Here is a 24272-nt window from a genome sequence, read left to right as displayed (position 1 = left end):
CCTCACATCACCCCTCTCAGTACAGCACCCATCACCTCTATTAGTACAGCACCCATCACACTAAACACTGCTCACATCACAGTACCCCTCACAGCCTCCCTCTCCCTTCACGTCACAGTACCTGCCCAGGTAAACAGGGGCAAGTGACTCACTCTAATAACAGCTCTATTGGTGGCAGGTAGGTGGGCAGTGGCAGATCAGGAATCACTCAGCACAGCAACTGCAGGCGGTATCATGGTGGGAACTGAGCCGAGACAGCACCCTCACAGCGTGTCTGCATATTACTAGAGATGAGCGCCGGAAATTTTTCGGGTTTTGTGTTTTGGTTTTGGGTTCGGTTCCGCGGCCGTGTTTTGGGTTCGACCGCGTTTTGGCAAAACCTCACCGAATTTTTTTTGTCGGATTCGGGTGTGTTTTGGATTCGGGTGTTTTTTTCAAAAAACCCTAAAAAACAGCTTAAATCATAGAATTTGGGGGTAATTTTGATCCCAAAGTATTATTAACCTCAAAAAACATAATTTACACTCATTTTCAGCCTATTCTGAACACATCACACCTCACAATATTATTTTTAGTCCTAAAATTTGCACCGAGGTCGCTGTGTGAGTAAGATAAGCGACCCTAGTGGCCGACACAAACACCGGGCCCATCTAGGAGTGGCACTGCAGTGTCACGCAGGATGTCCCTTCCAAAAAACCCTCCCCAAACAGCACATGACGCAAAGAAAAAAAGAGGCGCAATGAGGTAGCTGTGTGAGTAAGATTAGCGACCCTAGTGGCCGACACAAACACCGGGCCCATCTAGGAGTGGCACTGCAGTGTCACGCAGGATGTCCCTTCCAAAAAACCCTCCCCAAACAGCACATGACGCAAAGAAAAAAAGAGGCGCAATGAGGTAGCTGACTGTGTGAGAAAGATAAGCGACCCTAGTGGCCGACACAAACACCGGGCCCATCTAGGAGTGGCACTGCAGTGTCACGCAGGATGTCCCTTCCAAAAAACCCTCCCCAAACAGCACATGACGCAAAGAAAAAAAGAGGCGCAATGAGGTAGCTGACTGTGTGAGAAAGATAAGCGACCCTAGTGGCCGACACAAACACCGGGCCCATCTAGGAGTGGCACTGCAGTGTCACGCAGGATGTCCCTTCCAAAAAACCCTCCCCAAACAGCACATGACGCAAAGAAAAAAAGAGGCGCAATGAGGTAGCTGACTGTGTGAGAAAGATAAGCGACCCTAGTGGCCGACACAAACACCGGGCCCATCTAGGAGTGGCACTGCAGTGTCACGCAGGATGTCCCTTCCAAAAAACCCTCCCCAAACAGCACATGACGCAAAGAAAAAAAGAGGCGCAATGAGGTAGCTGACTGTGTGAGAAAGATAAGCGACCCTAGTGGCCGACACAAACACCGGGCCCATCTAGGAGTGGCACTGCAGTGTCACGCAGGATGTCCCTTCCAAAAAACCCTCCCCAAACAGCACATGACGCAAAGAAAAAAAGAGGCGCAATGAGGTAGCTGTGTGAGTAAGATTAGCGACCCTAGTGGCCGACACAAACACCGGGCCCATCTAGGAGTGGCACTGCAGTGTCACGCAGGATGGCCCTTCCAAAAAACCCTCCCCAAACAGCACATGACGCAAAGAAAAAAAGAGGCGCAATGAGGTAGCTGACTGTGTGAGTAAGATTAGCGACCCTAGTGGCCGACACAAACACCGGGCACATCTAGGAGTGGCACTGCAGTGTCACGCAGGATGTCCCTTCCAAAAAAACCTCCCCAAACAGCACATGACGCAAAGAAAAAAAGAGGCGCAATGAGGTAGCTGTGTGAGTAAGATTAGCGACCCTAGTGGCCGACACAAACACCGGGCCCATCTAGGAGTGGCACTGCAGTGTCACGCAGGATGTCCCTTCCAAAAAACCCTCCCCAATCAGCACATGATGCAAAGAAAAAGAAAAGAAAAAAGAGGTGCAAGATGGAATTATCCTTGGGCCCTCCCACCCACCCTTATGTTGTATAAACAAAACAGGACATGCAAACTTTAACCAACCCATCATTTCAGTGACAGGGTCTGCCACACGACTGTGACTGATATGACGGGTTGGTTTGGACCCCCCCCAAAAAAGAAGCAATTAATCTCTCCTTGCACAAACTGGCTCTACAGAGGCAAGATGTCCACCTCATCTTCACCCTCCGATATATCACCGTGTACATCCCCCTCCTCACAGATTATCAATTCGTCCCCACTGGAATCCACCATCTCAGCTCCCTGTGTACTTTGTGGAGGCAATTGCTGCTGGTCAATGTCTCCGCGGAGGAATTGATTATAATTCATTTTAATGAACATCATCTTCTCCACATTTTCTGGATGTAACCTCGTACGCCGATTGCTGACAAGGTGAGCGGCGGCACTAAACACTCTTTCGGAGTACACACTTGTGGGAGGGCAACTTAGGTAGAATAAAGCCAGTTTGTGCAAGGGCCTCCAAATTGCCTCTTTTTCCTGCCAGTATAAGTACGGACTGTGTGACGTGCCTACTTGGATGCGGTCACTCATATAATCCTCCACCATTCTATCAATGTTGAGAGAATCATATGCAGTGACAGTAGACGACATGTCCGTAATCGTTGTCAGGTCCTTCAGTCCGGACCAGATGTCAGCATCAGCAGTCGCTCCAGACTGCCCTGCATCACCGCCAGCGGGTGGGCTCGGAATTCTGAGCCTTTTCCTCGCACCCCCAGTTGCGGGAGAATGTGAAGGAGGAGATGTTGACAGGTCGCGTTCCGCTTGACTTGACAATTTTGTCACCAGCAGGTCTTTCAACCCCAGCAGACCTGTGTCTGCCGGAAAGAGAGATCCAAGGTAGGCTTTAAATCTAGGATCGAGCACGGTGGCCAAAATGTAGTGCTCTGATTTCAACAGATTGACCACCCGTGAATCCTTGTTAAGCGAATTAAGGGCTGCATCCACAAGTCCCACATGCCTAGCGGAATCGCTCCGTGTTAGCTCCTTCTTCAATGCCTCCAGCTTCTTCTGCAAAAGCCTGATGAGGGGAATGACCTGACTCAGGCTGGCAGTGTCTGAACTGACTTCACGTGTGGCAAGTTCAAAGGGCATCAGAACCTTGCACAACGTTGAAATCATTCTCCACTGCACTTGAGACAGGTGCATTCCATCTCCTATATCATGCTCAATTGTATAGGCTTGAATGGCCTTTTGCTGCTCCTCCAACCTCTGAAGCATATAGAGGGTTGAATTCCACCTCGTTACCACTTCTTGCTTCAGATGATGGCAGGGCAGGTTCAGTAGTTTTTGGTGGTGCTCCAGTCTTCTGTACGTGGTGCCTGTACGCCGAAAGTGTCCCGCAATTTTTCTGGCCACCGACAGCATCTCTTGCACGCCCCTGTCGTTTTTTAAAAAATTCTGCACCACCAAATTCAAGGTATGTGCAAAACATGGGACGTGCTGGAATTTGCCCATATTTAATGCACACACAATATTGCTGGCGTTGTCCGATGCCACAAATCCACAGGAGAGTCCAATTGGGGCAAGCCATTCCGCGATGATCTTCCTCAGTTGCCGTAAGAGGTTTTCAGCTGTGTGCGTATTCTGGAAAGCGGTGATACAAAGCGTAGCCTGCCTAGGAAAGAGTTGGCGTTTGCGAGATGCTGCTACTGGTGCCGCCGCTGCTGTTCTTGCGGCGGGAGTCCATACATCTACCCAGTGGGCTGTCACAGTCATATAGTCCTGACCCTGCCCTGCTCCACTTGTCCACATGTCCGTGGTTAAGTGGACATTGGGTACAACTGCATTTTTTAGGACACTGGTGAGTCTTTTTCTGACGTCCGTGTACATTCTCGGTATCGCCTGCCTAGAGAAGTGGAACCTAGATGGTATTTGGTAACGGGGGCACACTGCCTCAATAAATTGTCTAGTTCCCTGTGAACTAACGGCGGATACCGGACGCACGTCTAACACCAACATAGTTGTCAAGGACTCAGTTATCCGCTTTGCAGTAGGATGACTGCTGTGATATTTCATCTTCCTCGCAAAGGACTGTTGAACAGTCAATTGCTTACTGGAAGTAGTACAAGTGGGCTTACGACTTCCCCTCTGGGATGACCATCGACTCCCAGCGGCAACAACAGCAGCGCCAGCAGCAGTAGGCGTTACACGCAAGGATGCATCGGAGGAATCCCAGGCAGGAGAGGACTCGTCAGACTTGCCAGTGACATGGCCTGCAGGACTATTGGCATTCCTGGGGAAGGAGGAAATTGACACTGAGGGAGTTGGTGGGGTGGTTTGCGTGAGCTTGGTTACAAGAGGAAGGGATTTACTGGTCAGTGGACTGCTTCCGCTGTCACCCAAAGTTTTTGAACTTGTCACTGACTTATTATGAATGCGCTGCAGGTGACGTATAAGGGAGGATGTTCCGAGGTGGTTAACGTCCTTACCCCTACTTATTACAGCTTGACAAAGGGAACACACGGCTTGACACCTGTTGTCCGCATTTCTGGTGAAATACCTCCACACCGAAGAGCTGATTTTTTTGGTATTTTCACCTGGCATGTCAACGGCCATATTCCTCCCACGGACAACAGGTGTCTCCCCGGGTGCCTGACTTAAACAAACCACCTCACCATCAGAATCCTCCTGGTCAATTTCCTCCCCAGCGCCAGCAACACCCATATCCTCCTCATCCTGGTGTACTTCAACACTGACATCTTCAATCTGACTATCAGGAACTGGACTGCGGGTGCTCCTTCCAGCACTTGCAGGGGGCATGCAAATAGTGGAAGGCGCATGCTCTTCACGTCCAGTGTTGGGAAGGTCAGGCATCGCAAACGACACAATTGGACTCTCCTTGTGGATTTGGGATTTCAAAGAACGCACAGTTCTTTGCGGTGCTTTTGCCAGCTTGAGTCTTTTCAGTTTTCTAGCGAGAGGCTGAGTGCTTCCATCCTCATGTGAAGCTGAACCACTAGCCATGAACATAGGCCAGGGCCTCAGCCGTTCCTTGCCACTCCGTGTGGTAAATGGCATATTGGCAAGTTTACGCTTCTCCTCCGACAATTTTATTTTAGGTTTTGGAGTCCTTTTTTTTCTGATATTTGGTGTTTTGGATTTGACATGCTCTGTACTATGACATTGGGCATCGGCCTTGGCAGACGACGTTGCTGGCATTTCATCGTCTCGGCCATGACTAGTGGCAGCAGCTTCAGCACGAGGTGGAAGTGGATCTTGATCTTTCCCTAATTTTGGAACCTCAACTTTTTTGTTCTCCATATTTTATAGGCAGAACTAAAAGGCACCTCAGGTAAACAATGGAGATGGATGGATTGGATACTAGTATACAATTATGGACGGACTGCCACGGTTAGGTGGTATAAAAAAACCACGGTTAGGTGGTATATATTATAATAATAATACAATTATGGATGGACGGACTGCCTGCCGACTGCCGACACAGAGGTAGCCACAGCCGTGAACTACCGCACTGTACACTGGTTGATAAAGAGATAGTAGTATACTCGTAACAACTAGTATGACACTATGACGACGGTATAAAGAATGAAAAAAAAACCACGGTTAGGTGGTATATATTATAATAATAATACAATTATGGATGGACGGACTGCCTGCCGACTGCCGACACAGAGGTAGCCACAGCCGTGAACTACCGCACTGTACACTGGTTGATAAAGAGATAGTAGTATACTCGTAACAACTAGTATGACACTATGACGACGGTATAAAGAATGAAAAAAAAACCACGGTTAGGTGGTATATATTATAATAATAATACAATTATGGATGGACGGACTGCCTGCCGACTGCCGACACAGAGGTAGCCACAGCCGTGAACTACCGCACTGTACACTGGTTGATAAAGAGATAGTAGTATACTCGTAACAACTAGTATGACACTATGACGACGGTATAAAGAATGGAAAAAAAACCACGGTTAGGTGGTATATATTATAATAATAATACAATTATGGATGGACGGACTGCCTGCCGACTGCCGACACAGAGGTAGCCACAGCCGTGAACTACCGCACTGTACACTGGTTGATAAAGAGATAGTAGTATACTCGTAACAACTAGTATGACACTATGACGACGGTATAAAGAAAGAAAAAAAAATACCACAGTTAGGTGGTATATATTATAATAATAATACAATTATGGATGGACGGACTGCCTGCCGACTGCCGACACAGAGGTAGCCACAGCCGTGAACTACCGCACTGTACACTGGTTGATAAAGAGATAGTAGTATACTCGTAACAACTAGTATGACACTATGACGACGGTATAAAGAATGAAAAAAAAACCACGGTTAGGTGGTATATATTATAATAATAATACAATTATGGATGGACGGACTGCCTGCCGACTGCCGACACAGAGGTAGCCACAGCCGTGAACTACCGCACTGTACACTGGTTGATAAAGAGATAGTAGTATACTCGTAACAACTAGTATGACACTATGACGACGGTATAAAGAATGAAAAAAAAACCACGGTTAGGTGGTATATATTATAATAATAATACAATTATGGATGGACGGACTGCCTGCCGACTGCCGACACAGAGGTAGCCACAGCCGTGAACTACCGCACTGTACACTGGTTGATAAAGAGATAGTAGTATACTCGTAACAACTAGTATGACACTATGACGACGGTATAAAGAATGAAAAAAAAACCACGGTTAGGTGGTATATATTATAATAATAATACAATTATGGATGGACGGACTGCCTGCCGACTGCCGACACAGAGGTAGCCACAGCCGTGAACTACCGCACTGTACACTGGTTGATAAAGAGATAGTAGTATACTCGTAACAACTAGTATGACACTATGACGGTATAAAGAATGAAAAAAAAACCACGGTTAGGTGGTATATATTATAATAATAATACAATTATGGATGGACGGACTGCCTGCCGACTGCCGACACAGAGGTAGCCACAGCCGTGAACTACCGCACTGTACACTGGTTGATAAAGAGATAGTAGTATACTCGTAACAACTAGTATGACACTATGACGACGGTATAAAGAAAGAAAAAAAAATACCACGGTTAGGTGGTATATATTGTAATACAATTATGGATGGACGGACTGCCTGCCGAGTTCCGACTGCCGACACAGAGGTAGCCACAGCCGTGAACTACCGCACTGTACTGTGTCTGCTGCTAATATAGACTGGTTGATAAAGAGATAGTATACAATACATACAACAATATACTACTATACTGGTGGTCAGGCACTGGTCACCACTAGTCACACTGGCAGTGGCACTCCTGCAGCAAAAGTGTGCACTGTTTAATTTTAAATTAATATAATATTATGTACTCCTGGGGGCTCCTGCTATAACAACCTGCAGTGCTCCCCAGTCTCCCCCACAATTATTATAAGCTTTGCCTTTTATACATTGATGTGCAGCACACTGGGCTGAGCTGAGTGCACACAGACTGAGTCACACTGTGTGACTGGCTGCTGCTGTGTATCGTTTTTTTTCAGGCAGAGAACGGATATAGCAGAGAACGGATATATTATATTAAAATAAATAAAAGTTAACTAACAACAACTGCACTGGTCACTGTGGTAAACTCTGTCTGACTCTGCACAATCTCTCTCTCTCTTCTAATCTAATTTCTAATGGAGAGGACGCCAGCCACGTCCTCTCCCTATCAATCTCAATGCACGTGTGAAAATGGCGGCGACGCGCGGCTCCTTATATAGAATCCGAGTCTCGCGAGAATCCGACAGCGTCATGATGACGTTCGGGCGCGCTCGGGTTAACCGAGCAAGGCGGGAGGATCCGAGTCTGCTCGGACCCGTGAAAAAACATGAAGTTCGTGCGGGTTCGGTTTCAGAGAAACCGAACCCGCTCATCTCTACATATTACTGTATGTAACTGCCCTGGCCAGGGCTATGATTCAGCTCTGAACATAATTTGCATATACCTGTACTTGAGGACTGTGAAAATACATTATGATGATGATTACCAGCAAGAAGCAATTGCTTGTTATTGGCTGATGGTGAATCCATGGTTCATCAGTGCTTTCTTCATTTGCCTATGCATATATTATGTTTTTGTATTTATGTGTGTGCATTAGCAAGCTTTTCATACAGTAGAGTTCTGCCTGCTGTACTAAAGAGGTTTTTTTTTAACTTTTATTGGCGTATAATAGCCAATGCGTATTTTACAAGTAATACAAATGTTTTAAAGACATGGGTACAAGTGTACAGTATGTGATGTATGCATACAGTAAACCAGGCACATATGCTACTGCTGCATATCTGAATGCATCCCTCTTACGATAGATGAAAGCTTTGCTTATACCAGCAAAGTTAAGTACAGTATGTTTATTTAATGTACCAAAGAGTCACAGGTCTAAAGATGCAATAGGATAACAGGGTTCCAACCGATCAAATAAGAAAGTGTATCAAGGAACAGATGTTAAAGAATATAAGGTCTATTCATGAAGCAGGAAAAAGTGTGGAGAAGTGAGCCAGTGGAGAAGTTGCCCATGGCAACCAATCAGCATCGAAGTAACATATGGGCAACCTTCCATTAGTAAGAATGGGAAAGGTGGAGAGAGAGAGAGAGAAAGAAGGGTTGAAGGGCAGGGGATAGGGGGATCCATATGGAGAGCCGTTAGTAAGTAAGGGGTCCAGGGTTCATAAGGTGGAGTCAGCCAACAGAGACTGGAGAGTCTGTATATAGTTAAATATCCAGTAAGGGTTGGTTAGGCCGTGATAGAGAACACATTTTATTCCTGAGAATTGGAGTGCGATATCAGCCAACTTAGCATCAGCCGAAAACTAATTTGTGCATGGAATAAATTACTAGTCTAAGAACACTAGAGTATATTGTACTTCACTTAATATTGCTATTGTCAGAAGGGAATGTGGAACACAACTGGGTAGTAGAAAGTGTACAGCCAAACATGAATAATTAATGCTGTTCATACTAAGTAATAAGGTAAACAATGTATACTGTACACCAGTGACATGCGGTGAGGTGAGGCAGAGCCTTTCCTATCATACTAACCTTTGTGCCAGAGTTTTGACTCTATAAAGTAAATGAAAAATACAAATATTCTGTTTGAAATATCTTCTTTGCATTATACTAATAATTTTTATAGCCAAAACTCTGGAGTAAAAAGCCTATGGCAGGTGAGGCAGTGCCTCCTACTCCTATCTTTTCTGCACACCTCTGATCAAAACTCACCTAATTTCCAGGAGTTTATACTGCTGCACCTGTGTATAATGCCCAGATGTACCCTTTGGATCATATATTGCATGTAAATCTGGCTCTGGGGCTAGCCAGTGCTTCCTGAGCCATTTAGCTCACTGCACGTCCCTGTACACAGATATTTGACTGTATCACTGTAAAGTCTCCACTAAGTGTGTTAAAAGTAGTGACACTTTATAAATTGGCTTTTAAAGTACAATTATATTTAATGCAATTAATATGTGATTGCTGGACACTAATTAAAAAAGTCTATATATTACATAGCCAGCCAAATCAATTCTGCTTTTAATTAACAACTTGTGTTACTTTGTCTAAAACCATTACCCAAATATATTGTTTTTCTAATAACCATCCGCCAGTCCTGTAAAACAGATGGAGTTAAATATGTTTGGCATATAATGTGTATTATAGAAGGTAACCTTAAATTTAGTGGCATTGCTCAGGAATCACATTCTTATCACAGACAGTTTCATAACCAATGACACACATTAAATACTTGTGAATAAGTTTTTAATTGCTCTGATTGTTTAAGGCTCATTTATCAAAGCTGCTTGTTGCACTTCTCCAAACTTATTCTTCCTATAGATCCCTTATCTGTCAGTCAGTCAGTCAGTCAGTCAGTCAGTCAGTCAGTCAGTCAGTCACAGTGTAACTAATAACTAGGAGTAGTTTCATCTGTGGTACTTTAAGATAAGATAATTTTTTCGTGTTTGACAGTATCACTGCAAATATATTTTTACATTTTACTGATTACAGAAAAAGTATTAAATTGTAAGATATATGCAGTTACTACTAAATATGCAATTACCACTGATATTCCTGAATATTGTGGAAATAGATACAATAAGAAAACATTACATTGTTTCATAATTCTTCTTCCTCTATAATAACTTCAGACCATAAGAATGACAGTGGATAGGGTTGGCGCTAATGACCAAACAGGATGTCTGTTACAGTATGTACCATAAATTACCCAATAGTATGGAACAAAAGGAAAACGTGCACAAGATTTATTCAGTACATGTAAACAATTTAGATTTATATAACAGTGATAAAAGAAAAAAAAATGGGGTGATCAATAACAGCCTCTCACCATATGACAATGCTGCGGTCGGCTAGTGCTAAATAAGCCAAGGGTCCCCGGCCAAGGAACTCAGCACCTCTGCAGTGGCTCTTAAAGTCAAGAAAGGCTGTAATGGTGTGTACACACGGTCAGATAAATCTGTAATGGAGCCCACACACAGTGCAATTATCGCATGCTATTTGAACTTTTTAGTTCAAATAGCATTGCGACTAGTTCAAATCGCACTGTGTGTGGTGTCACTTGCGATGCGCACTCCCGTGACCTTATCGCAAGGCAAAAAAGTATGTGCACGCAGGTATTTTTGTACTAGATCGCATACATTACATTGTAGTGTAGTCAAAATTGGATGTAGTTCAAATTGCATGTAGTTGAAATAGCATACCCCACTTAGTCCAAATCGCATAGCACACATTGTATAGGCTCAAATCTCCCCTAGCACAAATAGCACCGTGTGTGGGCACCATAAGATTTGGACTATATATTCAAAATCTTAAGGAAAGTTATTGCATATCTCAAGGTGTTAGGCAGCTTGCGATACTGATTTCGATCCTGATGCATGCTCCCGTGGGGTCGGTATCATAAGGGTAGATAGACTGTGCAGGCAAGTCAATCTTGACTGTCTAGTGTACTATCTAGTACAAAGTTTAGCCAAAATTGGCACTTAGTCAAAATCATACATAGACAAAATCTCAAGTAAAGATAGTCAAAATCTGTGCTATCTGGGCTCTGGGGGAGTTCAAGGGAAATCGCATAGTCATCGGGCATAGCAGGGAGCTCAAACCCCCTGACATCAGTTGCATGAAGACAATTGAATGTGTTTTGGATCTGCGATCCTTCAAACAGGCACTGAATTAGCTAGTTCTCTTAACAATAAAAATACCAAATATTTTGCTCTATAAAAGGACTGGCACCTTTATAGGATGTGAGAACAAAGATATATTTACTGACAGCAAGGGTACACCAGAACTTGGGAATAAGACACATGTGCGAGGTCTGATGGTATTTGGCTGTATGATATTCATGAAACTTAAAATTAGTAGAGATGAGCGCCTGAAATTTTTCGGGTTTTGTGTTTTGGTTTTGGGTTCGGTTCCGCGGCCGTGTTTTGGGTTCGAACGCGTTTTGGCAAAACCTCACCGAATTTTTTTTGTCGGATTCGGGTGTGTTTTGGATTCGGATGTTTTTTTCAAAAAACACTAAAAAACAGCTTAAATCATAGAATTTGGGGGTCATTTTGATCCCAAAGTATTATTAACCTCAAAAACCATAATTTACACTCATTTTCAGTCTATTCTGAATACCTCACACCTCACAATATTATTTTTAGTCCTAAAATTTGCACCGAGGTCGCTGTGTGAGTAAGATAAGCGACCCTAGTGGCCGACACAAACACCGGGCCCATCTAGGAGTGGCACTGCAGTGTCACGCAGGATGTCCCTTCCAAAAAACCCTCCCCAAACAGCACATGACGCAAAGAAAAAAAGAGGCGCAATGAGGTAGCTGTGTGAGTAAGATTAGCGACCCTAGTGGCCGACACAAACACCGGGCCCATCTAGGAGTGGCACTGCAGTGTCACGCAGGATGTCCCTTCCAAAAAACCCTCCCCAAACAGCACATGACGCAAAGAAAAAAAGAGGCGCAATGAGGTAGCTGACTGTGTGAGTAAGATTAGCGACCCTAGTGGCCGACACAAACACCGGGCCCATCTAGGAGTGGCACTGCAGTGTCACGCAGGATGTCCCTTCCAAAAAACCCTCCCCAATCAGCACATGATGCAAAGAAAAAGAAAAGAAAAAAGAGGTGCAAGATGGAATTGTCCTTGGGCCCTCCCACCCACCCTTATGTTGTATAAACAAAACAGGACATGCACACTTTAACCAACCCATCATTTCAGTGACAGGGTCTGCCACACGACTGTGACTGATATGACGGGTTGGTTTGGACCCCCCCCAAAAAAGAAGCAATTAATCTCTCCTTGCACAAACTGGCTCTACAGAGGCAAGATGTCCACCTCATCTTCACCCTCCGATATATCACCGTGTACATCCCCCTCCTCACAGATTATCAATTCGTCCCCACTGGAATCCACCATCTCAGCTCCCTGTGTACTTTGTGGAGGCAATTGCTGCTGGTCAATGTCTCCGCGGAGGAATTGATTATAATTCATTTTAATGAACATCATCTTCTCCACATTTTCTGGATGTAACCTCGTACGCCGATTGCTGACAAGGTGAGCGGCGGCACTAAACACTCTTTCGGAGTACACACTTGTGGGAGGGCAACTTAGGTAGAATAAAGCCAGTTTGTGCAAGGGCCTCCAAATTGCCTCTTTTTCCTGCCAGTATAAGTACGGACTGTGTGACGTGCCTACTTGGATGCGGTCACTCATATAATCCTCCACCATTCTATCAATGTTGAGAGAATCATATGCAGTGACAGTAGACGACATGTCCGTAATCGTTGTCAGGTCCTTCAGTCCGGACCAGATGTCAGCATCAGCAGTCGCTCCAGACTGCCCTGCATCACCGCCAGCGGGTGGGCTCGGAATTCTGAGCCTTTTCCTCGCACCCCCAGTTGCGGGAGAATGTGAAGGAGGAGATGTTGACAGGTCGCGTTCCGCTTGACTTGACAATTTTGTCACCAGCAGGTCTTTCAACCCCAGCAGACCTGTGTCTGCCGGAAAGAGAGATCCAAGGTAGGCTTTAAATCTAGGATCGAGCACGGTGGCCAAAATGTAGTGCTCTGATTTCAACAGATTGACCACCCGTGAATCCTTGTTAAGCGAATTAAGGGCTGCATCCACAAGTCCCACATGCCTAGCGGAATCGCTCCCTTTTAGCTCCTTCTTCAATGCCTCCAGCTTCTTCTGCAAAAGCCTGATGAGGGGAATGACCTGACTCAGGCTGGCAGTGTCTGAACTGACTTCACGTGTGGCAAGTTCAAAGGGCATCAGAACCTTGCACAACGTTGAAATCATTCTCCACTGCACTTGAGACAGGTGCATTCCACCTACTATATCGTGCTCAATTGTATAGGCTTGAATGGCCTTTTGCTGCTCCTCCAACCTCTGAAGCATATAGAGGGTTGAATTCCACCTCGTTACCACTTCTTGCTTCAGATGATGGCAGGGCAGGTTCAGTAGTTTTTGGTGGTGCTCCAGTCTTCTGTACGTGGTGCCTGTACGCCGAAAGTGTCCCGCAATTTTTCTGGCCACCGACAGCATCTCTTGCACGCCCCTGTCGTTTTTAAAAAAATTCTGCACCACCAAATTCAAGGTATGTGCAAAACATGGGACGTGCTGGAATTTGCCCATATTTAATGCACACACAATATTGCTGGCGTTGTCCGATGCCACAAATCCACAGGAGAGTCCAATTGGGGTAAGCCATTCCGCGATGATCTTCCTCAGTTGCCGTAAGAGGTTTTCAGCTGTGTGCGTATTCTGGAAAGCGGTGATACAAAGCGTAGCCTGCCTAGGAAAGAGTTGGCGTTTGCGAGATGCTGCTACTGGTGCCGCCGCTGCTGTTCTTGCGGCGGGAGTCCATACATCTACCCAGTGGGCTGTCACAGTCATATAGTCCTGACCCTGCCCTGCTCCACTTGTCCACATGTCCGTGGTTAAGTGGACATTGGGTACAACTGCATTTTTTAGGACACTGGTGAGTCTTTTTCTGACGTCCGTGTACATTCTCGGTATCGCCTGCCTAGAGAAGTGGAACCTAGATGGTATTTGGTAACGGGGGCACACTGCCTCAATAAATTGTCTAGTTCCCTGTGAACTAACGGCGGATACCGGACGCACGTCTAACACCAACATAGTTGTCAAGGACTCAGTTATCCGCTTTGCAGTAGGATGACTGCTGTGATATTTCATCTTCCTCGCAAAGGACTGTTGAACAGTCAATTGCTTACTGGAAGTAGTACAAGTGGGCTTACGACTTCCCCTCTGGGATGACCATCGACTCCCAGCGGCAACAACAGCAGCGCCAGCAGCAGTAGGCGTTACATGCAAGGATGCATCGGAGGAATCCCAGGCAGGAGAGGACTCGTCAGAATTGCCAGTGACATAGCCTGCAGGACTATTGGCATTCCTGGGGAAGGAGGAAATTGACACTGAGGGAGTTGGTGGGGTGGTTTGCGTGAGCTTGGTTACAAGAGGAAGGGATTTACTGGTCAGTGGACTGCTTCCGCTGTCACCCAAAGTTTTTGAACTTGTCACTGACTTATTATGAATGCGCTGCAGGTGACGTATAAGGGAGGATGTTCCGAGGTGGTTAACGTCCTTACCCCTACTTATTACAGCTTGACAAAGGGAACACACGGCTTGACACCTGTTGTCCGCATTTCTGGTGAAATACCTCCACACCGAAGAGCTGATTTTTTTGGTATTTTCACCTGGCATGTCAACGGCCATATTCCTCCCACGGACAACAGGTGTCTCCCCGGGTGCCTGACTTAAACAAACCACCTCACCATCAGAATCCTCCTGGTCAATTTCCTCCCCAGCGCCAGCAACACCCATATCCTCCTCATCCTGGTGTACTTCAACACTGACATCTTCAATCTGACTATCAGGAACTGGACTGCGGGTGCTCCTTCCAGCACTTGCAGGGGGCGTGCAAATGGTGGAAGGCGCATGCTCTTCACGTCCAGTGTTGGGAAGGTCAGGCATCGCAACCGACACAATTGGACTCTCCTTGTGGATTTGGGATTTCGAAGAATGCACAGTTCTTTGCTGTGCTGCTTTTGCCAGCTTGAGTCTTTTCATTTTTCTAGCGAGAGGCTGAGTGCTTCCATCCTCATGTGAAGCTGAACCACTAGCCATGAACATAGGCCAGGGCCTCAGCCGTTCCTTGCCACTCCGTGTGGTAAATGGCATATTGGCAAGTTTACGCTTCTCCTCCGACAATTTTATTTTAGGTTTTGGAGTCCTTTTTTTACTGATATTTGGTGTTTTGGATTTGACATGCTCTGTACTATGACATTGGGCATCGGCCTTGGCAGACGACGTTGCTGGCATTTCATCGTCTCGGCCATGACTAGTGGCAGCAGCTTCAGCACGAGGTGGAAGTGGATCTTGATCTTTCCCTAATTTTGGAACCTCAACATTTTTGTTCTCCATATTTTAATAGGCACAACTAAAAGGCACCTCAGGTAAACAATGGAGATGGATGGATTGGATACTAGTATACAATTATGGACGGGCTGCCGAGTGCCGACACAGAGGTAGCCACAGCCGTGAACTACCGCACTGTACTGTGTCTGCTGCTAATATATAGACTGGTTGATAAAGAGATAGTATACTCGTAACTAGTATGTATGTATAAAGAAAGAAAAAAAAACCACGGTTAGGTGGTATATACAATTATGGACGGGCTGCCGAGTGCCGACACAGAGGTAGCCACAGCCGTGAACTACCGCACTGTACTGTGTCTGCTGCTAATATATAGACTGGTTGATAAAGAGATAGTATACTCGTAACTAGTATGTATGTATAAAGAAAGAAAAAAAAACCACGGTTAGGTGGTATATACAATTATGGACGGGCTGCCGAGTGCCGACACAGAGGTAGCCACAGCCGTGAACTACCGCACTGTACTGTGTCTGCTGCTAATATATAGACTGGTTGATAAAGAGATAGTATACTCGTAACTAGTATGTATGTATAAAGAAAGAAAAAAAAACCACGGTTAGGTGGTATATACAATTATGGACGGGCTGCCGAGTGCCGACACAGAGGTAGCCACAGCCGTGAACTACCGCACTGTACTGTGTCTGCTGCTAATATATAGACTGGTTGATAAAGAGATAGTATACTCGTAACTAGTATGTATGTATAAAGAAAGAAAAAAAAACCACGGTTAGGTGGTATATACAATTATGGACGGGCTGCCGAGTGCCGACACAGAGGTAGCCACAGCCGTGAACTACCGCACTGTACTGTGTCTGCTGCTAATATATAGACTGGTTGATAAAGAGATAGTATACTCGTAACTAGTATGTATGTATAAAGAAAGAAAAAAAAACCACGGTTAGGTGGTATATACAATTATGGACGGGCTGCCGAGTGCCGACACAGAGGTAGCCACAGCCGTGAACTACCGCACTGTACTGTGTCTGCTGCTAATATATAGACTGGTTGATAAAGAGATAGTATACTCGTAACTAGTATGTATGTATAAAGAAAGAAAAAAAAACCACGGTTAGGTGGTATATACAATTATGGACGGGCTGCCGAGTGCCGACACAGAGGTAGCCACAGCCGTGAACTACCGCACTGTACTGTGTCTGCTGCTAATATATAGACTGGTTGATAAAGAGATAGTATACTCGTAACTAGTATGTATGTATAAAGAAAGAAAAAAAAACCACGGTTAGGTGGTATATACAATTATGGACGGGCTGCCGAGTGCCGACACAGAGGTAGCCACAGCCGTGAACTACCGCACTGTACTGTGTCTGCTGCTAATATATAGACTGGTTGATAAAGAGATAGTATACTCGTAACTAGTATGTATGTATAAAGAAAGAAAAAAAAACCACGGTTAGGTGGTATATACAATTATGGACGGGCTGCCGAGTGCCGACACAGAGGTAGCCACAGCCGTGAACTACCGCACTGTACTGTGTCTGCTGCTAATATATAGACTGGTTGATAAAGAGATAGTATACTCGTAACTAGTATGTATGTATAAAGAAAGAAAAAAAAACCACGGTTAGGTGGTATATACAATTATGGACGGGCTGCCGAGTGCCGAAACAGAGGTAGCCACAGCCGTGAACTACCGCACTGTACTGTGTCTGCTGCTAATATATAGACTGGTTGATAAAGAGATAGTATACTCGTAACTAGTATGTATGTATAAAGAAAGAAAAAAAAACCACGGTTAGGTGGTATATACAATTATGGACGGGCTGCCGAGTGCCGACACAGAGGTAGCCACAGCCGTGAACTACCGCACTGTACTGTGTCTGCTGCTAATATATAGACTGGTTGATAAAGAGATAGTATACTCGTAACTAGTATGTATGTATAAAGAAAGAAAAAAAAACCACGGTTAGGTGGTATATACAATTATGGACGGGCTGCCGAGTGCCGACACAGAGGTAGCCACAGCCGTGAACTACCGCACTGTACTGTGTCTGCTGCTAATATATAGACTGGTTGATAAAGAGATAGTATACTCGTAACTAGTATGTATGTATAAAGAAAGAAAAAAAAACCACGGTTAGGTGGTATATACAATTATGGACGGGCTGCCGAGTGCCGACACAGAGGTAGCCACAGCCGTGAACTACCGCACTGTACTGTGTCTGCTGCTAATATATAGACTGGTTGATAAAGAGATAGTATACTCGTAACTAGTATGTATGTATAAAGAAAGAAAAAAAAAACACGGTTAGGTGGTATATACAATTATGGACGGGCTGCCGAGTGCCGACACAGAGGTAGCCACAGCCGTGAACTACCGCACTGTACTGTGTCTGCTGCTAATATATAGACTGGTTGATAAAGAGATAGTATACTCGTAACTAGTATGTATGTATAAAGAAAGAAAAAAAAACCACGGTTAGGTGGTATATACAATTATGGACAGGCTGCCGAGTGCCGACACAGAGGTAGCCACAGCCGTGAACTACCGCACTGTACTGTGTCTGCTGCTAATATATAGACTGGTTGATAAAGAGATAGTATACTCGTAACTAGTATGTATGTATAAAGAAAGAAAAAAAAACCACGGTTAGGTGGTATATACAATTATGGACGGGCTGCCGAGTGCCGACACAGAGGTAGCCACAGCCGTGAACTACCGCACTGTACTGTGTCTGCTGCTAATATATAGACTGGTTGATAAAGAGATAGTATACTCGTAACTAGTATGTATGTATAAAGAAAAGAAAAAAACCACGGTTAGGTGGTATATACAATTATGGACGGGCTGCCGAGTGCCGACACAGAGGTAGCCACAGCCGTGAACTACCGCACTGTACTGTGTCTGCTGCTAATATATAGACTGGTTGATAAAGAGATAGTATACTCGTAACTAGTATGTATGTATAAAGAAAGAAAAAAAAACCACGGTTAGGTGGTATATACAATTATGGACGGGCTGCCGAGTGCCGACACAGAGGTAGCCACAGCCGTGAACTACCGCACTGTACTGTGTCTGCTGCTAATATAGACTGGTTGATAAAGAGATAGTATACTACTAATATTATATATACTGGTGGTCAGGTCACTGGTCACTAGTCACACTGGCAGTGGCACTCCTGCAGCAAAAGTGTGCACTGTTTAATTTTAATATAATATTATGTACTCCTGGCTCCTTCTATAACCTATAACTGGCACTGCAGTAGTGCTCCCCAGTCTCCCCCACAATTATAAGCTGTGTGAGCTGAGCAGTCAGACAGATATATAATATATATAGATGATGCAGCACACTGGCCTGAGCCTGAGCAGTGCACACAGATATGGTATGTGACTGACTGAGTCACTGTGTGTATCGCTTTTTTCAGGCAGAGAACGGATATATTAAATAAACTGCACTGTGTGTCTGGTGGTCACTCACTATATAATATATTATGTACTCCTGGCTCCTGCTATAACCTATAACTGGCACTGCAGTAGTGCTCCCCAGTCTCCCCCACAATTATAAGCTGTGTGAGCTGAGCAGTCAGACAGATATATATAATATTATATATAGATAATAGATGATGCAGCACACTGGCCTGAGCCTGAGCAGTGCACACAGATATGGTATGTGACTGAGTCACTGTGTGCTGTGTATCGCTTTTTTCTGGCAGAGAACGGATTATAAATAAAACTGGTGTGGTCACTATCAGCAAAACTCTGCACTGTACTGAGTACTCCTAATGCTCCCCAAAATTAGTAAATCAAGTGTCTCTCTAATCTATTCTAAACGGAGAGGACGCCAGCCACGTCCTCTCCCTATCAATCTCAATGCACGTGTGAAAATGGCGGCGACGCGCGGCTCCTTATATAGAATCCGAGTCTCGCGATAGAATCCGAGCCTCGCGAGAATCCGACAGCGTCATGATGACGTTCGGGCGCGCTCGGGTTAACCGAGCAAGGCGGGAAGATCCGAGTCGCTCGGACCCGTGAAAAAAAACATGAAGTTCTGGCGGGTTCGGATTCAGAGAAACCGAACCCGCTCATCTCTAAAAATTAGTACATTACACCTTAACTATCCTCCACTCCCAGACACCTTAATGTACACTGTAGCTCAGAATTATGTGTTGACCCTGCATGGTAGGGAGAGGGTTAAGCTTAATCTTAGAACCAATACTTCCCTCTTGTCATTTCGCTGCTGTCCTCCTGTATTTTGCTCACCTATGTTACTGCACACATGACAGGCTGCCTGACTGCATTAAGAAATATCTCTGCATGAAAGCTATGTATTTTGCTCATGCACTGTAGTGCAAAATCAATGTAAGCTGAGTTAGAGATAAGATGATGGAAGAGTAGATGGAGGAAGGGTACCCCTTTGCTAAGGCTTACACATTCTCTCGTGTGAGGTTTAAACTGAAATTTTGGCTTAGGGGATCGACAGTGTTACATTACTGTTGCTATAGATTGGTAAACAGTTATGAGTTCTTTTATCCAGGAAATCATTATGCAGAAAGTCCTGAAATCCAGAAAAAGAAAAAGGCCAACCATTGCTGCTATTTGGTGATTTTGTCAGGGCTGTATTAACCCATGTCCAGGCCCCTAGGCTTTCAGGTATTTCGGGCCCTCTTTGGCACTTTAATCTTTCACCCCCATGCAGCTGACATTTGGGAAGCAGAGCTTATGCCATCATTCACACTCACATTATTCACACGGACACCGATACCCAGAGTCTGCTGACCTCTTTTCTTACAGCGCAATCATTCTTCTTTTTCTTTTCTCTTTTGAGATAGCGCTAGTGTGCTATTGGTTTGTTGTCACCCCCCCCCCACACACACACACACACACACACACACACACACACACACACACGCACACCCATTGTCTCAAAATAAACCTCATCTGACTAGGAGTGCCTTTAGCCATTGGAGCTTTAGGGCGCAGGTAACAGTGCCTCAGCAAAGAAAAAATTGACAGCCCCCAGTCCCTGCAGGGCCACTAGGCTTCAGCCTGGTCAGCCTTATGGATAATACAGCCCTGTTTGTCATACTCACAGAAATTCTCACCATACGTTTCTTCCTACTGTACACTGTTAAAAAATACTTTTAATTCAATCAGTAAGTAGATTAGAGTAAGTAAGCATCCAGTAACGCTCCCCGGACACATTTACTCCCGCTGGTGGCCTCATCAAACTTGTATCACTTGTTTGGGGGGCAGGGCCGGCACAGGGTGTCCTGCCCTCTGGTGCTAATACATCCAACTGTACAACAGTCCTTTAATAAGTATAAGGTTGTCAAGAGTATTATCGGCAAGACAGGGATCATTTTTATATATGTATTTCCTTAAGGCATTGCAAATTAGTGGAAAATAAACTACCTTAACCGAATAACCTGGATTAATCTTGTATTATTAGCCTAACAAACCCATTCATTCCTACCTGTATTTCCTAGATATTCAAGAAGAATATACAGTAAAAGCCATACTGTATTTACATTCTAAGCAATACTGTTATCACAGTCCTGTCAGATTGCCAATAGCATCTTCAGGCCAGTTTATGCTGTACACTCATACATATATTTCTGGCAATCATTCCGTTCTGTTTATTTTCAGAATTTGCCCCAGGAATTCCAGCAATATCAACCAGTACAACATTAGAAATACGGAAAATCAGTGTTTTGACAACAGAGACCACGTCAAAGGTTGACAAGAAAATCACTCTGCTAACTAGCAGCAGCATATGCCCTTCTGGGGAGTCTGAGGAGGAAAAAGCTAAAAGACTTCTTTACTGTTCACTATGCAAAGTCGCTGTCAACTCTGCCTCACAGCTGGAGGCTCACAACAGTGGTAAGATGCTGCAATTTCCTTACTGCTACTACAGTCATGCAATTACCATCTAATGCAGGCAGATGAAGTCAAAGATCAATAGAGTGGGAAAAAAACTTGCACTTTGCATAGAGTCCATTAGAGGACAATGAATGTGTAAGTGAAATCCTACAGCAGAGCATAAACATAACAAATATTAAAGCATTTATTAGCAGTACTATTTTAATAACCCGACTTAATCATTTAAACATTAAATGATTGTAAATTTAAAAACCGAAGAGGTACATTTACCTTAGCAAGCCTTATTTGTGAATTTGATGAAGGTTACTGTGCTATATGCGAACAAACATGGAGGTTATGTGATAGATTCTGATGTCACGGAACCAACTGGATTTGAGCGAGATTGCTGTTAAATTTCAAGTGGCAATCATTTATAAGGCTAGTTTAGCTTTTTAACTGATTGCTGCTTTAAATTTAACTGCAAACCCCCTTTTATATAAATGTGATTTTTATACATGCAGCACCTATAGCCAACTAGCATGAATTGATTTACAAACACATACTGTACAGACGTGTCCACATACAACTATCCTCAAATCGCGCCAAATAGCCCCATTTAGTGCACAACAGACCTTATGACTTAGCCGCGCCATGTGTCTCGCCTGATATATCTTCAAAAAATATCCATCTTATTCATGTTGCTAAGGCAACAAAAGTATCAGTACCATGAATACTGATGCAGGCATGCCATGTTGTTCTGTATGTCACTAAACTGGGTTGAATGACAAAAGACAGAGATAAACGGTTGTGTCATGTATTGCGCCACGCATCGTTATGCTTAGTTTGTAACTTTATATAAATTCCTTTGCAACAAAATACTAATCCTAAATTCCCAAGCTTTGATACATCTGCCACTATAAGTGAATTTGTATGTGGCCACAATGCAAACAAGGAATCACAGAAATCACTGTCCATGGCAGACATAATCGCTGCTGTGTGTTTTCGCACAGCGGGTGATGAGATCTGAACTGTGCATGCGCCGGCACCGCAGTGCACCAACGCATGCCAGAGAGGCGATCAGCATCTCTGCCCAGCGATCGTCTCTGCCTGATTGACAGGCAGAGGCAGTCGCTGGGCGGGAGTTGGCGGGCCGGTGGCATTTGGCAACCTTTTTGGGGGCACAGTACAGGCCATGCAGGCGTGCCTGGATTGTGTGGGTGGCGGGCTGTGGCAGCTGCGTGATGTCACACGCAGCCGCTGCGACCCAGTAAGCGACAAGTAGCTCCCTGCCAGTGCGCAGGAGCTCCATATGACACAAAAATACTAACTGTGGTCCTGATTCATTACTGTTTGAAAATGTGAGATTGCACGTAGTGAGCAATTATCGGCAGACTACGCATGTGCTGTGAACGCGTGCGCAGAATTGTAAGGGGAAGGCATTTTCATTGGGTGATAACATGGCGTTTGTGGGGAGTGGTTTGGAAAATGCAGGCGTGTCATGGCCGTGTTTGAGGCATGTATTCGAATCTGACATCATTTGCGAATGCTGCATTCAAAAACATGGCACCCAATGCGACATGAATTCTCATTGATTTGAGTATACGGAGGTCAGCCGCAAATGTCGGTGGTGCTCAGTTTTTGTGTATGCATTGTGCATCTGCTAATGCATATACAAATTTGCAAATGTATCAGTGAGCGTCTTTTAGCCTTTCTGGGTGGCTCTTCACATGCGATTTTTAGCAATTTTTAGGAATCTTGTGCTCCAGTTACTGTGTCCCCCTTCCTGTGCCGTGCTGTAGTTATTGACGTTGGTTGGTGCGTGTCCTGGCTGCCCGAGCACGCAGAGCACAGCCTGTTAGCTGCACTAGGGGGAGGGCTGTGTGCCTCGCATCAGTGCTCTGGTCCTTGGCAGCCCCATGGTGCTACAAATTGCCGGCATCACTATGGAGGCTAGAGGGGGGTGCCCTCGCTGCCCGGCGACGGGGACCGACTACGAGAACCTTTAATAAGCTTAAATGGGATGAAGAACTATCCCTTCTTATATGCAGATGACAGTATCCAGAGGTGAGCGGGCCAACCAATCATGGGATTGGCCCACATCCACCTTAGGCACTCACTTTGCTATTAAAAGAACAGAGTGGAGGTATATTCTGGGAGATGGTGTAGGGCGGGGTGACAGGATGCTTATTTCTGTAGTACATTACCCAGCCTGTACTTATGTTGGAGAATATAGGGCCCCAAATATATGAGTTTACCGGGCCCCAAGAGATTTCTGTTGCCAGCCCTGATGGAGGCTGCATGCAGGCCCACTGCTCTCTTAAAACACCCCTGCCTGTCGCCACTGGAGGAAGTGAGAGAGCAGTATTCCCCATACTCCAAACTCAGGAAGGGGACCCCACCAGGGAGACCTCCAACAGTAGTGCTCAGGTACTCTAGGGGGTTAGTGCAATGAGACAGAACTGATAACTGAATTATTCCTAATTAACTTAATTAAAATGATATGTCCCATCATGCTCTACCAGTCAGTCAATTGAGGCATCCTGGGACTTGCAGCAGCAGAGTTATTGGTTTTGTGCTTATACTGTATATTGCTGCACATAGCTTATGGGAGAACTACATCTCACAGAAGCCACATCCCCCCTCACAGCCTCCTTTCCTCCCAGCAGCCTCCTACCCTCCCAGCATCATCCCTTGCAGTGGAATGATGGAGGAGAGCTAACAGGGAGCCATGGAAACCATTGGCACTGACGGAAAATACATGTAAATACCCAGCCGTATTTTTTTTCTCACCCCATGGGATTTTAACCACAAAATTTCCTGCAACCATTTTTTTAATTGGATACTGTGGGTATTGGGATTGCGCATAGCCATGGAAATCCAAAATTGAAAAAGTCACAGGACGTGACAAAACGCATTTAGGACTCCGTGTTTTGAGACTGGAGAGGACAGGGCTTTCTGCTCTT

General features: G+C 45.0%; 1 protein-coding gene across 4 annotated transcripts in view; it reads left to right on the top strand.

Annotated features, from left to right (window-relative positions):
- The window catches only part of ZNF385D (zinc finger protein 385D), a 442245-nt gene that overhangs the window by 376125 nt on the left and 41848 nt on the right, over positions 1 to 24272 (top strand). For all 4 annotated transcript variants that reach the window (XM_063922204.1, XM_063922205.1, XM_063922206.1 and 1 more), the window contains one exon: positions 21097 to 21330. In XM_063922204.1, coding sequence (XP_063778274.1) covers positions 21097 to 21330 — 234 coding nt within the window. The remainder of the gene's footprint in view (positions 1 to 21096; positions 21331 to 24272) is intronic.

The sequence above is a fragment of the Pseudophryne corroboree genome, chromosome 5 (assembly GCF_028390025.1).
Source record: "Pseudophryne corroboree isolate aPseCor3 chromosome 5, aPseCor3.hap2, whole genome shotgun sequence".
Lineage (NCBI taxonomy): Eukaryota > Metazoa > Chordata > Amphibia > Anura > Myobatrachidae > Pseudophryne > Pseudophryne corroboree.
Note: the sequence above shows the minus strand (reverse complement) of the source record. Positions and strands in the feature narration are given on the sequence as shown.